General features: G+C 49.9%; 6 protein-coding genes across 6 annotated transcripts; 3 read left to right on the top strand and 3 right to left on the bottom strand.

The window, feature by feature from the left end:
- Window positions 1-2,746: 2,746 nt before the first annotated feature.
- Window positions 2,747-3,856, bottom strand: PFICI_09240 (uncharacterized protein; the record flags this gene model as incomplete). The annotated part of the gene is made up of 3 exons (XM_007837821.1): window positions 2,747-3,283; window positions 3,340-3,691; window positions 3,744-3,856. 3 exons carry the CDS (start codon window positions 3,854-3,856, stop codon window positions 2,747-2,749), a joined length of 1,002 nt encoding a protein of 333 aa, XP_007836012.1.
- A 699-nt stretch (window positions 3,857-4,555) lies between these two features.
- On the top strand, window positions 4,556-5,350 carry PFICI_09239 (uncharacterized protein; the record flags this gene model as incomplete). Its single annotated transcript, XM_007837820.1, has 1 exon — window positions 4,556-5,350. The coding sequence occupies one exon, from the start codon at window positions 4,556-4,558 to the stop codon at window positions 5,348-5,350; it is 795 nt and encodes a 264-aa protein (XP_007836011.1).
- A 433-nt stretch (window positions 5,351-5,783) lies between these two features.
- PFICI_09238 (uncharacterized protein) lies at window positions 5,784-6,943 on the top strand (the record flags this gene model as incomplete). The annotated part of the gene is made up of 2 exons (XM_007837819.1): window positions 5,784-5,791; window positions 5,854-6,943. The coding sequence occupies 2 exons, from the start codon at window positions 5,784-5,786 to the stop codon at window positions 6,941-6,943; spliced, it is 1,098 nt and encodes a 365-aa protein (XP_007836010.1).
- A 510-nt stretch (window positions 6,944-7,453) lies between these two features.
- Window positions 7,454-8,038, bottom strand: PFICI_09237 (uncharacterized protein; the record flags this gene model as incomplete). Its single annotated transcript, XM_007837818.1, has 1 exon — window positions 7,454-8,038. The coding sequence occupies one exon, from the start codon at window positions 8,036-8,038 to the stop codon at window positions 7,454-7,456; it is 585 nt and encodes a 194-aa protein (XP_007836009.1).
- Window positions 8,039-9,020: 982 nt separating this feature from the next.
- On the top strand, window positions 9,021-9,677 carry PFICI_09236 (uncharacterized protein; the record flags this gene model as incomplete). The annotated part of the gene is made up of 1 exon (XM_007837817.1): window positions 9,021-9,677. One exon carries the CDS (start codon window positions 9,021-9,023, stop codon window positions 9,675-9,677), a length of 657 nt encoding a protein of 218 aa, XP_007836008.1.
- A 1,332-nt stretch (window positions 9,678-11,009) lies between these two features.
- On the bottom strand, window positions 11,010-11,693 carry PFICI_09235 (uncharacterized protein; the record flags this gene model as incomplete). Its single annotated transcript, XM_007837816.1, has 3 exons — window positions 11,010-11,091; window positions 11,156-11,308; window positions 11,368-11,693. The coding sequence occupies 3 exons, from the start codon at window positions 11,691-11,693 to the stop codon at window positions 11,010-11,012; spliced, it is 561 nt and encodes a 186-aa protein (XP_007836007.1).
- Between the last annotated feature and the right edge of the window lie 4,229 nt (window positions 11,694-15,922).

Here is a 15,922-nt window from a genome sequence, read left to right as displayed (position 1 = left end):
TAGATGCTTTGCCCTTTGTCTTCTCTCTTTGTACTAGACCCATGGCCATTTCCTCATGGCCATTGCCACTGTACGAGGAAGACGAAAGAAAAACAATGGAGGTAAAAGTAAATTATGACCTTCGGCGATAGGGAAACGCAAGAAGCGAGCAGCAGCAGATTGATCCGTTAAACAGAACGAGGCGACGCAGCAGGTTAAAGACCTGAAACCCCTCCTGGGTAGGTATTAACAAGTTAAAGTTAGAAAATAAAAACAGCCAAAAAAAAAAGGGAAGAAAAAAAGCAATTTTCAAACAAACACTAGCGTGACCAGATAGTACATAGACGACGACCATCTCTGGCTGGGTGTGGAAAAGAAAAGAAGAAAAAGACGTGCTGCATGGTGCTGGTACCAAGGCCAGCCACGCTAAAGAACCAGGCAGAAAAGCAGGTCTCTTCCAGGTCTGCTTGTGGCCACGCCTTGGACCCAGTATTCTCTGTACAAAACACAAAATCCAACACGACAAACTTCAAAGTCACCATGAAGTCTGCTACTATATGCAGCCCCCTTCCCGATGATGCTGCGTACAGAGTGCATTAGTGTAGGAAGCGTTGATCGCGCCGGATGCGTGGTGCACTTCTTCTCCCTCCCTCCGTCTATCTCTCTTTTTTTTCTTTTTCTTTCTTCTTCTTCTTTTTTTATTTTTTTTTTTAAAAAAAAAACATTCTCTGTACCTTTTCCCGCAAGCACCAAAAGACATATACTATGACGAGGGGCTCAAGTCGCCCTTAGAGCTTCCGGCCCCGTATAAGTAACATTTATCTACATTATCAAAACAATCCTAATAACTATTCCTAGCATGTTCCTGTATTTTTACCATTTTATTCGGTTAAATCATCGTGGGTTTAAGGTATTTTGATGTCATGTATTTCGCCCTTTCCATGCGTTAGAATCTGGTGTGACTAGTCGGGCTTTGGCGGCTCAACTGGTGCATGGATTCGTTGTATATGCAGAAAGACAGATCCGGGGCGGGATCTGAACCTAGTCCGACCAGGAACGCCCACACGTAGCTTCATACTAGTATACAATTATGGTAGATCTCGGTTCTCAGAGTCTCACATCTCGCATTTGGACTTTACTGGTGAGTACGCGAAGGATCCGATTCGCTGCAAGAAGCTGGGAGTACAGAGAGTTGTGGGCAGCGATGACGCTACATCGGAGACGGAGACGCTCACTCTCTCGCTCCGACACGGAGACATATTCATTGTGCTTGGTGGACTAATGAGACGGCAAGACCACTGTAGCCCGGGGCAGTTGTTGGCCCCATGTACATGCCATGATTGGCATCATAAGTGCATCGAGTTGCAGAATCCATATTCCAATGGATTACAGGGACAACACGGAATGCCAAGATTATTACTACTTGTGTTTTGGGCCCCCCATACCCCGTGCGCTGGAGCGCCAGACCAGAGTCCAGCCCATATTTGGGCCAGTTTGAGGATTTACTGCGGCCTGCATAAAGAGAGCGAGATTCCCACCTCTTGAATCGAGAGGAAACAATTGAAATAATCTGCAACACTGCGCGCCGATTTTTCTTCACTTGATTTTACAAGTTCTACAACCGACGCCGAGCTTGAATTGGATTGCGTTCGTGTCCTCAGACAAACAGCACATTTATCCAATATCATCTAAGGAGAACGACCATGGTCATAATACTAGGTAAGCTTCATAAGACTTTCATTTAGCATGCGAAAGGGTATGTCAACTGACACAGATATCTAGCCGACTTGAAAAGAATATTCATCGTAAGCTTTGGCCCCGATCGCATATTTGTCTTTGATCAGCACTGATCACAGCCGCTCTTCAGAGCATTGATGTAGTAGCGACCCTCTCACTTGCCATCTGCATCACCATGACAGCCGTTCAGACATATGCTGCGTCCATCAAGCTTGCAGAACACCGTCCTTCTACGGCGGGTGATGCTGATCATCTTGACATCATACAATCAGCCATCATGCAGTACGTTGGACTATACCTAAGGGTCACACAAGCAGGATGGCAGAACAGTCAGAGAAGTCGAACAGTATATCTTTGGGTCATGGTCAGCTTGGTTTGCCCTCTGGCCGGTATCATCGTATACCCCAGACACAGTCATCTCAGTCCCTTCTTCTTGTTTCTTGGGACGATCGGGGGCAGCCTCACAGATGTCTGCCAACTGCAGACCCCACCGGAGAACACGTTGGTCACATAGGTGCTTGATGATTCTGAGATGGTAGTTGGGTTGAGAGTAATGAAATCTAGCGAGACATCAGCATGGAGGGAGCGACTCGGCTGTTTGCAGTTCGTATGATGCCGCATTGTTTTGATGGAGCTCGGGGCATTTGATGGATCCAGCGGTGCATAGCGAACAGGTCTACTGAGGATCACGGTTTTACGGGATGGCGTTGGACAGACTTATAGACTTCCCCTTATTTTCGCAATATACATACTTTTTATCAAGCACTCGGTGGCCCCCCTCCTCGTTTGTGAAGGTATCACAATTGGGACCGTCCAACAACCGCTTGACTACCTCAAGATGATGATGCTAATCTTTCGAACTCGAAACTTAGTAAGTGGGTGCACTTAAAGTCTTGATCATTTCAAAGCGTAATAAATTACATCTCAATCCGATTTGAGAGATGCGATTAAGACGAGCAAGCCATTAGTCGTATCTAGCCTCAACTTGTTAGGGTATCTGCTTTCATACAGACTGGAACCCATCCTGTTACTACACAGCTGACCAAGCCTTGCTCAAAAACATTTGATCCAACTTTGCGCCCGCTGTTACATTATCTACCTTCAGATTCAGCCAATGTTGATTGGCAACTTGCTCGTCAAAGACCCATTCATTGGAACCGTTGGGATGGACATAATTGTACCCGTACTGATTGCCATACTCAAAGAGCCCGGAAGACAGCCCGTCGATTGCGTATAGCACAGTCAAAGGATCCCACGAGTACCGAGCGCCGCCGTGCGTATAGTACAGATAGGCCTGGCGCACAGGATCATTCTCGGGGCCTTGTGCGATGAGCAGAGCACCACTCGTGACGTTACCACCCAAGTCGGCACCGGAATACACGATTGACCCGTTCCAGTTGTTGACGACATGGGCAGTAGCAGTTGGGTTATCGCCCCAAAAGTTGTATTCGTAGCCAGATGGGTAGTCACCGCCCATGATGACGAGCTCCGATACCTTGGCCGAGACTAGGGCCGGTCCATCCAGGCTGGAGTACTCGTCTGCGGTCGAGTTCAACAGGCCCGAAAGCTACAAGATGTGAGCTTTGATCTTCGACAGGCAGCCAATGCTAATCATGTACTCACATTTTCGAAGAATCCAATCGATGCAATAGTGACACTATTATCTTCTGCCTCGGAGAGAACTTTGCGATACAGAGCCACGGCGTCCCAGGCATCATCAGCATTGCCCCAAGTCAAGTTTCCTCCAGAGTGATGGTAGGCGATCTTGCTGGCATATTCTCCCAACTGGTAGTAAAAGTCATCAAAGTAAGAGACATTGGCGAATGGCTTCCGAATGCCGATGGGCACATTTAGACCATAGTGGGCGACAATGGCCGAGGCGCACCAAGCCGAATACGACGAGGGGTAGTTGATGTTGACAGCCAGAAGATTGACGTTTGTCGCCGTCGTGGCGATTAGAAGCGCACCGGCATCACTGTGCACAATGTTAGATTCCCGCATTGGGGCACGTATAAGGAGATACATACTCGACATCACTAAACAAGTCCGTATCTATAATCAAGTTCTTTCGGGTCGAATTGCATGATGCATAGCCCAAGGGGGACAAGAGCAGCACTAGCGGGAGCCACAACCGAACCATGGTGATGATAGTTGTCTGACAACAGATGCGCTTTGCAAGTCTGAAACACAGAAACGCACAACAAAGAAGAAGTTAATTCCCTTGATATTCTGCGCACGATCGGCATCAAAATACAGACTTCATTTCTACCTCCGACAAACCGATAAGGATATTTTGCTTGCGTAATAATTGTAGGGGGGAAAGATATGCTATCATGCTCATTAGTACAGACATGGCCTAGCATCTTCGGGTTCTCGGTGGGGCTTTCATGGTTTACAATACCAGGTCCAGGTCTCCAATTACAGTGGGTTGAGCATATTATTCCGTAGTCTTGGCAAATATTGTTCAATGACTATATGTCGTCGGGCATCGATCTGTCAGAGTAGGTGTGTTGCAGTCTCTGGACAACCCGGTGAAAGTGTTGAGTTTCCTTGGGATTTAGACAATGAATTGTCCCAGTACAACACTGTTGTGTATGAACAATGCCGATGGACTTTCTTTGTCGTAAGTGGCCAGCACGGCACAAGATCCGGCAACGATGGGTGAGCTCCAAAGCATTTGTAGTTATGTGATAGATGAACTTCATCTGTACATAAAAGAATCCAAAAATCGTACTAGTAAGACTATCGAGTCGTGAGAAAGATGAAGCACCATCTCTTTTCCGCCCGTATACACGGGATCTCCGGGACCCTTTCAGAGGGCCATAAAAGGTAAGTCAAGATGGCGAACAGCAAGTCAGCTGCCGCGCAGGCCCTTGAGATCACAGAGATTCTGGTACTGATACTACGCAAAGTCGATATGCATACACTATTGGTATCTTGTCCGCGTGTGTGCCGATACTGGAAGGCTTCTATAGACAGTTTCGAGTCCCTGCAAAGGAAACTGTTCTTCCTCAAGGATGAACTTGCCACGCCTACTCACAACCGCCTTTTAGCAAAGCATTTCCCTTTTGCTTTTGAACATGCTGACGCACCACCAGAAAGGGATCTCCGTTTCTTCTCGCGAACGACGAAACTGATAGCGCCAAAACACGACGTCACCTTTCCCGATCTTCCGTGGATACGTGACCGACAGGACGCCTACCGCCGACCAGAGGCCAGCTGGCGACGCATGCTCGTTCACCAGCCGCCTTTTCCTGGTGTGGGCTGGGTTGGCACGAGGCGTTCCAAGGAAGTCATGTTTCATTGCATACCAACGCCGAGGGAGTCCTTGCGGATAGAAGAACTCCTTCGAGCCGTGTTATCTGGATTTCCCACAGAACATGCAACCGTTGATCGTGTCGCGCGTTCATTCCGTGTGATTTGGCGTCATGTTCCACCCGACATCGTCAATGCTTATCCCAATGCACGAGCTGGCGTGCTTCAGAGTACAGTCAACACACTCCGGCAAGTTTTTGCTGAACAATGGAGCGCCTTTGGCATCATTGTTCATCAAGACGTTGACGACTTGGTGTATGCTTCGCCGGATCCTCAGCAGTTTATATTGTACGATCTACTGCAAGACGATGAAGACTAGTAGAAACTGTTAGAGGACCTGAGTAATTTGAAATTTGGCACTGGACTGAGATGATAGCCTTGTGTATAACACCAGAGTCAGTTCCATTGCTTCATGTACAATAGACTGAAGGACTAGTAACTGATATTGCCTATAGGTAGTTAAGTATTTTAATTATGTGAAACAATAATATCATTGATTCAAATACGGCATAGGATGCATTGATGAAAGAACTGACCCACGGGGGTTTGCTACAGTCGAGAGAAAGTGTACAATGTTATTGCAAATGTATGTACAATACACAGTGCGCTTGTCATTGTTGCCCCAAAACTGGCACGGTCTCTCCAAGTGCAAGCTTATTGCCCCTCCAAGGCTTTATCCTAGCAACCACAAAGACGGCTTTGAACGTGGCCTTTGAACCATTCTTCTTTGTCATTCTTCATAATCATCCATAATGCCACTGTGAGTCTTGGTCGTTCATTGTTTACGAATAAAAGACGGTAATGACTAATCACTTTAGATAGCCATCTTTTGGGTAAAAAGTCATGGAACGTGTACAACAGCGACAACATCGCGCGGGTCCGGCGCGACGAGGCAGCTGCCCGTGAACGTGAGCTGGCCGAGGAAGAGCGGCAACAAGAGGAAGACGCCGCACGACGCCTCGCTATCTTGAGAGGCGAAGCTCCGCCTCCTCTAGAGCCGCCAAGGGATGACCAGGCTCTTGCGGATGGAGACCGAACCCGCCATGACCGGCATCGGGACCGCGATGGGGATGCATCGGGAGGCCATGGTCGCGAGCGAAAGAAGCGCAAGCGCCACGGCGAGGATGATACCGACTTTGAGATGCGTGTCGCGAGGGAGATGGTCTCGGGGCCTGCAAGGCCACGGGGCGATGACACAGAGGGGCCAGGCGCGGTGATGCCTCATAAGAGCAGTGATGCACCTCTGACCGATGCATCAGGACATATCGACCTTTTTGGCGAAGCCAATTCGTTGGTTCCTGATAAACGCAAGAATCCAGAGGCGGAAGCCGAAAAGGAACGTAAGAAGCGCGAGTTCGAGGATCAGTACAGAATGCGCTTTTCCAACGCGTCCGGCGCACAAGCTTCAGCGTCTGGACCTTGGTACGCGCCGGCATCTTCCATGCGAGACCAAGGCCTAGACCGTAGTGAAGCGCAAGCGCAGCACGGAACTGACGCTTTTGGTCGACCGGATCCCGGCCGGAAAGATCGCGATGCAGCAAGGATAGAGGCTAGCGATCCCCTGGCAATGATGAAACGAGGTGCAGCCAAGGCAAGGCAAGTGGAAAAAGAAAGACGTAGTGCAAATGAAGAACGGGAAAAGGAGCTGAGGAGGTTACGACGGGAAGAAAGGAGAAGTGAAAAGAGACGGCGGCGCAGGGATGACCGCGAGGACGACGGAAGTGATGATCTGGAGAACTTCAGCCTGGATCAAGACAAGAGGCGACCTGAAGAGCGCGATCATGAGAAACGGCATAGGCATCGGCATCGCCATCACCACCACTCGAGGCACCGAAGTCCCCAGAGAAGCTCCCGCAGTGAGAAGGCCGAGAGCCGGCATCATGGCCGCGATCATGATCGTTTAGGACGATGACTATAATATATGATACACCAAGTCAATAGAGATATATCCTCATGGAAGGCCAACCTTTTCACGTCCACAAATCTCCAAATGCTGCTATAATGGGAAGTCATACACATATCTGCCAGTCAATGAGAGCCTCAGATTGAAAATACTTTCACAGCAACGACGAAAATACAGAGTTTCTGTAAAACAAGCATTATGACAATAAATCTTAGCATGGGGTATCTAATCGATCGTATTTTAATCCAAGTCTGTGTCGCCACTGTCGCTTCGGCGGTGAAATGCCATAGTTGAACGTGGAACTATTTGTGGCGACCTTTTGTACTTCGAGCGGTCGTATGCATCTCCCCATCACTCGTCCCGAGCCTCCTCAATTACGACTTGTACCACTGCTTTCCCTCTCTTCCTCATTTGTTGCAATGTTCCCCTTGAAGAAGAATTCATCGCCCTTCTATCGATTTGTGGCACCCATAATCCTTGATCGAGACGATGAGTGAAATCGCCTTGCCGTATAGCCTTCTAAGAATCGTTTGATATCCATGGCAGCTCGACTTTGACTGGGATCAACTTCTTTTCCACAAGAGCGACCATTTTATCGCACCCTTGCATACTCTTGAGTTGAGTCTTGAGGTCCGAGAGCGTCTTCTCCGACAAGCCTTCCTTGCGATCGGTGAGAATGTCAATGCCTTCCTCGGTGAAGAGTGTCTTGGCAAACCAAATGACCATCCAGCGCTCGGCATCTCCATCGGGCATGTGCTCGCCCCAGCCCCAGCCCAGCACCTCCCAATGTGATGTGAAGGGCTTCAGTAGACCCTTTCCGCGCCAGATGTATGAGCCGGGACCCAATGTCGTGTCAATGCCCTTGACGTTCTTTAGCTTGGCGCCCTTCTCGTACTCAACCAGGTCATCGAAACTGGTGCCGTCTTCGATGGGCTTGTAGGTGATTCTGACATTCTTGGCAGACTTCCACATGGACAATGTAGAATGAGCCACTGACCATGTGCGGTAGAAGAACTCGGCATGAGGCGTGGTGGGCGTCTTAGCGTTTGATTCACTCGCATACCTTGAGGGGTTGCAGAGTGTGATTGCCGGAGTAGAAGACATCGTGAAAGCGAATGCTATCCTCTCTAGGCTTGATGTCTCTGAAAGCCAGACACGTGACTTGTTGGAAAAGATGAGAATATTGGTTCTATGAGGATGAGGCTACAAGGGCAGTGTACGCAGTATTTGTTCCGAAGTAGAGTTGGAGGCTACCGTTGCACTACATCCCAATCTCGGATGGCGGAGCTTCCGGCACTTTGCTGCAAGCTATCGACCAAGGGATATTGGCATCTCGGACCTACCAATAGCTATCCAGGACGGCTCCAGTGATGTCAGAGCGTCGATACAAAATGCGCCAGGGTCCAGAAAGGACGTCTGCCTGTTATTGATAGAAAATAATCAGCAAGAGAACTCTGGAACATGTCAAATGTGTTCCTACATTAAGCTAGGTACTGGGCTCAGTTGGATGGTGCCCCTATAATGAGCTCTAATGGGCTAGTGTGCAACTACTAAGAGGAATCCGTAAAGTGCTAGTCTGACAGCCATGTGCTTCTGCCCTGCCGCTTCACCGCCTTAAAGATATGCTGAACAATTGCGCAAGCTGTTGCAACAGCTCTCAAAGAGTGCCTGATTATAGTTGTATTCACGTGTGCTTTTCACTGCTAGCTTCTAATGCTGCTAGAAAATGCCAAAATTTTGCACTCTCCCTACATACACTGCAGTTCCAAAACAGTACGTGGGTATCTAGCCACGGCAAAAAATTATAAGGCAACTAGTTAGTGTTCCCAAAACTCGCCCCGCCCCCAGGCCACCAGCAATCGCAATCCGTCGCCCAGTAAAGGTATCTGTCCTTGAAACGGTCTTCCCCCACCGGCAGTTTGCTAGAGCTCCGAAATTCTTTTGTTCCGGTTCCCAAACTCCAACCACACACACGGAGCTTGAGTAGCGGTTTGTGACCGAGTAGCAGCAATCCATATCGCGACTCGACCACGAAGCAAAAGGTGCTTTTCTTCTGAGGAACAACGTCTTCCGACCCTCCCCCATCATGGATGATGACAACACAGACGCCATGGCCGCAGCCATGGGCTTCTCGAGCTTCGGCGCACAGCCCAGCGCAAAGCGGCGCAAGTTCAACAGCAACACCGACTCGTTCATCGACGCCCCCTCCCGCAACACCGACCATGGCAACGGAGCCAACGCGATGCCGCTAGGCATCCGGTCGGCAAAATCACAACCGTCGGCGGCCGCGCCGCCGCCGCCGCCACAGCCCAAGCAAAACGAAAACGAGATATCGCTCGAGGACGACGAAGACGACCCCGAACCCCAATATCTGGACACCTCGCGCCCAGCCGCGTCAGTTGGAACGGCCCCCACCCCCGGCGATGCCGCCATCCAGGCAACCATTGACAATATTATCGGATCGACGGGCGCTCCCGGTCCAGAAGCTCATCATGTCGGTGGGCATGGTGATCGACACGGTCCTCGTCAGGCAGGAGGCGATCGGCGTCGAGGCGGCGGTCAGCCTTGGTGGGAAGACTATTACGATCCTACCGCCAACATGAACCCGTGGGAGAAGCTGGAGAAGCAGTCCGGCCTCGAGCCCCTAAATAATGACTGGCTTAGCTGGGAGGAGTCGAAGGCTCGGTGGGAAAGCTTACAGACTGGGACGAGCCATCAGGAGGCTGCCTCAGCTGCGGCGTGAACTGCGCCCGGGCTGGCATCGAGCGCCTATGGGCAGATACTCCCGAGTTCGACGGGTTTACTTACTCGAACATAGCCGCTTCCACCTACAAGACCTCGAAATCCTCGAGGCTCGTATACGTTTCATATGGATCAAGACCCTATCCAGTCATGATGGATATACAGGGGCCGTACAACGTCTCGGGTCAATCGTCATCACGTGACACCCCAGAATATCACCACAACCATGCCCAACCCACCTTGGCACTGGGCAACAAGACGAACAACACGATACTTCTAGCGGGGCGAGCCTTCTTATATAGGGTGACTGGCGCGTCCCATCGAGCCACATGGGTCTCGGGCGCCTTGTTTACGCGACTTTTCACACAGCCACTCACACAACATGGATTACCGTCGTCAAAAACGGGAAATTTTGTACCATTACGCTAGGAAGCCTATTATACGTCCAGCTTCATGTGCCGGAACAGGGAAGAAGAACAGAAGAAATACCCAATTCTACCGCCACACCCCCTCCAGGGGCCCTTCAACCCTGCGCTACCCAGAGCGCAAGTGCCAAAGGAGCAATATCCGAGGTCCTAAAACGGCTTAAGGCCGTCTGAGGGCGTGAAACTATTTACACCTTCTCCATCCTCGTCAACCTTGCCATGTGTCTATTGCCCCGAGTGTGTCTCTAGGACGAGCCCCCGTTTTTCAGCGTCGGCATGTCTACCGAGGCCGTGGTTCTGTGATGCCCAAGGCCGCTGCTTGCATATTCTGCAGCCCTGCCCGCCTAGTCACCACACCGGTTGCCCGCTTTGTGCGTGGATCCCCCGTCCCCTGCTAGATACGATGGAGTACTACTTTTTGAGAAATGGTGTACCTTGAATCTCCTCTCTCATCCAATCATAAGTCATGACCATCTCGAGGCGGCCCCCCTGCCCGCTGCTTCTTCCCATCTTTTGCGTCAGCGTGGGGAACCCACTGTTCGCTTGCCTTTCCGACGCAGGAACGCCCGCCCAGTCCACACACACCCGCTCCATCCATCCACTTCTGCCCAAAGGTAAAGCAGCGAGGAGATGGGCGCTCCCCGATTGCCGCGCGCTTGTTTTTCAAACATCAATTGTGAAAGAATACATGCAGAAAACCCCGGTCATGGCAGGGGGAGGTGTGTAGATAAATGTGATGAAGGAGCGACAGATCTGAGATCTCGTCCCCTCCCCTCCACTACCCCAGAAAACGCCGAAAATGAAGATCCGCTAAAAAAAATAATGTGGTAAGGACATGGGTATCGAGAAGTGGGTAAGGTGAGTTTCGAATGCAATTGCTTGCATGCGGCTCAAAACATCATGCAACCTTAAAACTCGGGCGATGGGTATCGCTCGCGAGCCTTCTTGTACTCCTTGGAGTGCTTCCGCGAGGCCTTGCTCTTCATTGACCTGTAGAAGTAGTTAGTCAACTGAGTGCCTTTAAATTTCCTCCTTCAATGTCCGTGTTACTTACGAAACCTTCTTTGATGTCCACTCCAGGTTGGCATGAACTTCCTGGGCATCCTGCACACCCTCGGCAAAGCGAGCGCGGGACTTGGCCAGGCGAGCTTGGGCTTTTGCCTGCAGCTCGAGTAGCTCTCGGTGCTTGTTGTTCAGCTGTCCAGATCTAAACAGGAATTAGTACTTGAAGTCTCTTCATCCCAAGTTGGAAATAAGAATACTCACGTCTGTGCCTGCATAGCCAGGCTGCGGTCAAGCGGGATCGGGTCAAAAGACTCGGCAAAGCGGTCATGGATGTAGTCATTAAAGTCTACACCACTGGCAGATACTGAGCTTTCCCAGTCACCGCTGGTGCTACCATCGTAGGTGGAATCGCCTACAGAGTAGCTGTGCCCATAGGACGGAACGCCAGAAGTGACTGAGGCGTCATTGTCCTCGGGAGGAGATACAGAGTAGGCACTTCCACCGCTGTGGTAGTACGAAGGGTACTGCTCACCCTTGGTAGGGATGGGTACAGCTGTAGCGTAGTATTGCGTAGAGTAGGATGCCATTGTGTTCTTCTGTGCTGTGCTAGGAAGGATTGGATTGTATACTAGTGTATATGCTTGACACTAGATGGTGTAGTGGATGTTCAAGGTGGCTCGAGTGTATGTGCTATGGGGAGACTTGAAAATATTCAAAGGGGATTTTTGTCTTTCAAAGTGCAGTATGAGGCTCGTGCTGTGTAGTCTCGAAAGTGATGAGGAAAGAAGAAGAATTGAACTCACCAACTCTCAAATTCCACCCCTATTTATACTCATCCCGAGAGGGCCCCGGACCCTCGAGGAAGGACTTCTCTCCATCTAGGAGGATAACTGACCACGACATCATTCGTCGAGAACATTACCAACCCCGCTCGATGGCAACGATGAAAGTCGAAGGGGATGGTCGAAGGGATCCAGACTGGAAACGGGACTACGGGTGACGATGCTCTAGTCCGGGACCCTAGTGCTTGTCACTCACTTACCCGTTTTCAACCTTCTTACCGCGGCATGAAGGACACCAACGCCAACGGTCACAGCGGGCGGCGAGTAGAGCCTGGCCGAGAAGAGGGAGGATGATCCTTGACCATTGTTCTCGCCAGTCACAGGCGTCTCGACATCCATTGGGTACCCCAGTGTTGGTTCTCGATCGATGGATAGAGAGAACCCGCTCATCTCCTCGTGCATACATAGTATGCTGAAAGGCGCATCTGCTCCTCTTTTCGGATGGTGCTGGTGGATACGCCGCAGTAGGAGGGGGAGTGTGGAAAGCAAAACGAGCAATTTTTTTGAATATTGTAGTTAAATTTTTTTTTTTCGTGTCTGGATAATCCATAGACAGTTAAGTCATCATTTTGCCAAGAGTACATGGTCTTACCGGGCAATTGTTAGGCGTGCGTTTAGTCTCCGGATAGAGGCCACCGGGAAAGGCGTGTAACATGTGGAAATATCCCACCGGCTGACGGGGGGTAACTTACCTTCTTGGGCGACTTAGCAGACAAAGAGTGACGATCGGAGGACGAACGAATTGCAGTCCTATGCAGGGCTCCATAGGCGAGGAATACGTAATTACAAGTTTTTTCTTTGTCGAATGTACTTTTTTTTTCTGGGACGTTGACGGATGCTAACCGTATTCCATTGTCGAATAGCGTGATTCAGGGCGTGCGGCTTACCTATGCATTTTGACTGGGTGGGTATACTCGGGGGGGCCAAAGTGAGTTTAGATCAGGTCAACAAACTTCAGATCCATACCCTGGAGAGGAACGGCCGTTGTCCTTTCCACACCCCCCTTCTTCGAAAGAGGATGGGCCTTTGAACGGTAGTATCGTAGACAGACATACCACAGACATAAAGATTGATAGTCGGCAAGGCGCCCTAGATCGGGTCGTCGGTGGTAGTCTCCAGAACAAGCGCGGAGGCGCTAGCCGTTGGCAAAAGCAGCGATGGATTTTTCCCAAATGGCTGCTACCAATCCATCCATGCCTTGTCAATGCCCCATGCCACGAGCCGGGAAGTTGGGAGGAATGCAGGCAGGCAGGGAGGCATGCAAGCGGAGCAGGTTGATCGTGGGCGGCTGGCATGAATGACGGAAAACGTTTTCGATCGAGAGAGAGGCATTTGACCACGGCGCGGGGGGGTTGAGTGGGCAGCAGCTGTCTGGATGCAGGAAAAAGAGAAAAAAAAAACGCCACGATCGTTGGTAAGTACGCACGTCAAAGGCGTAAAACGGTTGTGCCGGAATACATTACCTGCCTATGACCAAGGCAGAGACGGAGTCATGTCAGGCAGGACTGCAGCAATGGTCGGGCATATTTTGCCGTCGTTTGTGTAAATGTATGATGTGTTGTCAAAATGTCCCAGGGGGTGGGATGAGATTTAACAAATGCGATTCGACAATGGTCCTTTTCTCTCTCAATTGCTGTCGTAAGCTGAATTAACAATAATTTTTTTCTTAAGACTTGAATTGAATAGGCAATGAAATGTACTCGAGTATATTTCCAAGGTTGGGGAAAGATGGACGTTGAATAAAAAAAGAATGGGCACGTTCCAATGCCTCCTCCGGCTGCGGTAGTAACACCCACCAAGAAGCAAGGACCTGACATAGGTGGTACCTTGGAAGACGACATCGACCCTCTCTAGGCAGGCAACACAGGGCTCGCTCGGTTCTCTTCATCGGCTGGAAGGGACCCTGGACTGCTGTTTCTGCTTTGGGTTTGGAGGCGCGTCAATCAGAGAAATTCCAGAACGTGACAGGGGGTCATTTTTTGATAATTTCGTGAATTTTGGAGTTTTCCATTGGCCAAAAATTCGGAAATTCAGAGCTACAGAGACGAGACACCGGCATGGGTCCGATGGGTGACAGCCTGGGATAATCATATCTGACACAAAAAGAAAATACCAGTGCTGACTAGGCCTGTTGCGGTCCGGTGCCGAGCTTTAATTCTTCAATAATCAAAGTCTCGGTTCGAATCTCGAGACCAAGTGCCCCTCATTGCCCCGCCTTTATTGCAAGTAAGGAATAATGACGATGGTAAAATGTACAGGGGCTTTTATGCTCCCGATCAAATCATTGATCATGGTTTTGAAGAGGCATGTAAGCTCAAAAGATTGCGTCTTCTCGCTCATGGTGCGCGGACTACGTCGGGGATCAGACGGGAACTGGGGATGGGTATTTCGCAAGAGGGAATGAGGAGGCAATCAAGGCTGGCTGGCTGGCTTGTAACCTCATGTACCGGAAATGGCCACCCAAAGTCCCGAATCTACAATTGTATATTCCCACGTACATCCATCTTCCTCCTACCTATCATTGACGGCTGTGCTGCATGTGATTTTAGCTGCGTCCGAGATACGTTGACAACTAAGACTGCATGTCGTGCGTTGGCTGTGCCGTGCTTATGGAGGGTGAGAATGAGCAAAATGTGTCATTGGGGGGCTCGCTCCGTCCCGTGGGATAGTGATGTATTAGCAGGTATTAGCAGTCTGTCCAGCTTGGAACTCTCGGAACTGGTGGGCCATTTCTGTTGCAACTTTTTTGGTTTCTGCAATCTCTGGCTCGGCGGTAGCATAAATTTGTTGACGTTGGAGGCGGTCAGTAAATCCACTTGACCAATATATCATAAAAAGCACTGTTTTCTTAGTGTAAAAGTGACAACCTACAAGGCTTCAAATTCTGCCCTGAAACACTGGGACTCTCTGCCCTTTTACTTACATGACCACTTACCTGGCCGACATTGGTACAGATCAACCACCACCACCACCAGAGGAGGTCTCCAGTCACTCGGTGAGGACAAGGGTCCCCCTTCGGGAATGCGACATCAACATGCACCTCAACGTGTTCCTGCCCTTATATTATAAATTGTGGTTACACAGACCAAATGGAGACATCCCTGCTTGACGGTTTAGTCAAATATCCTTACTTTTTCTCAAGTACTTCAGATACGCGGCATCTCATCGCGGCCGCAGAAAAGTAACCCATTGCCACTATTCAGCAGTGGGCTTGAGAATATACCTTAGGCTTCCTCTTTAAGGCATGGGATTGTGGGGTCATCCCCGAGAGGCAACTTTTTTTATTCTACACACTACAATTACCTACCCACCCCCCCAAAACGCAGCACCGGAATGGCGAAAATGCAGAACTCGCCTGGACATGGTTGCGGTCGGTTGTAGGCGGTCTGCACGGTTTTGAGACTGTCCTCCTACCTGTATGGATTCCCCAGCCAGACGTTGTCGAGGGGTGGTGACTCTCAGGCTAAGCAACGACTTGCCGATACAAGCATTATAGTCATCCAAGAAAGCCCCCAATGGTAATGCATAACGTCGGAGACTAGGATAAATTCTTGAAACTTCCTTCTCTCGGATGGAGTCATCTCAACTATCGTTTACTGTGTGATTGTCGATCTGGTAAATTTTCTCGTCTGCCGAGATTACTATATATGTAGGTAATTAGGTACTATGCCATGTTTGGATCGGAACACCTGAACGGCCATCTCGTCACCGCCAAATGCCGCTCACTAACAACAAGCCAGAAGCGAGGAAGGAAAAGAAGAAACACTGGTCACAGTGACGAGTAGACCAAAATGTAGATCCGTGGTATTCATCAACATGAGCAGACATGACACTTGACTAGGTATGATCTATGATGGTGCCATGCTTGATTACTCTTTATGACCGCCTGTTCTGTACAAGCCGGAGGCCACCGCCCCATTACGCGAGGCCGAGACCTTATCAGCACGATTAGTCTTGCAGGTGCTCAGACAACT

The sequence above is a fragment of the Pestalotiopsis fici genome, assembly GCF_000516985.1.
Source record: "Pestalotiopsis fici W106-1 unplaced genomic scaffold PFICI_Scf_6, whole genome shotgun sequence".
In the NCBI taxonomy this organism is placed as follows: Eukaryota; Fungi; Ascomycota; class Sordariomycetes; order Amphisphaeriales; family Sporocadaceae; genus Pestalotiopsis; species Pestalotiopsis fici.
The sequence above is the reverse complement of the archived record's forward strand: the minus strand, read 5'-3'. Positions and strand labels throughout refer to the sequence as shown.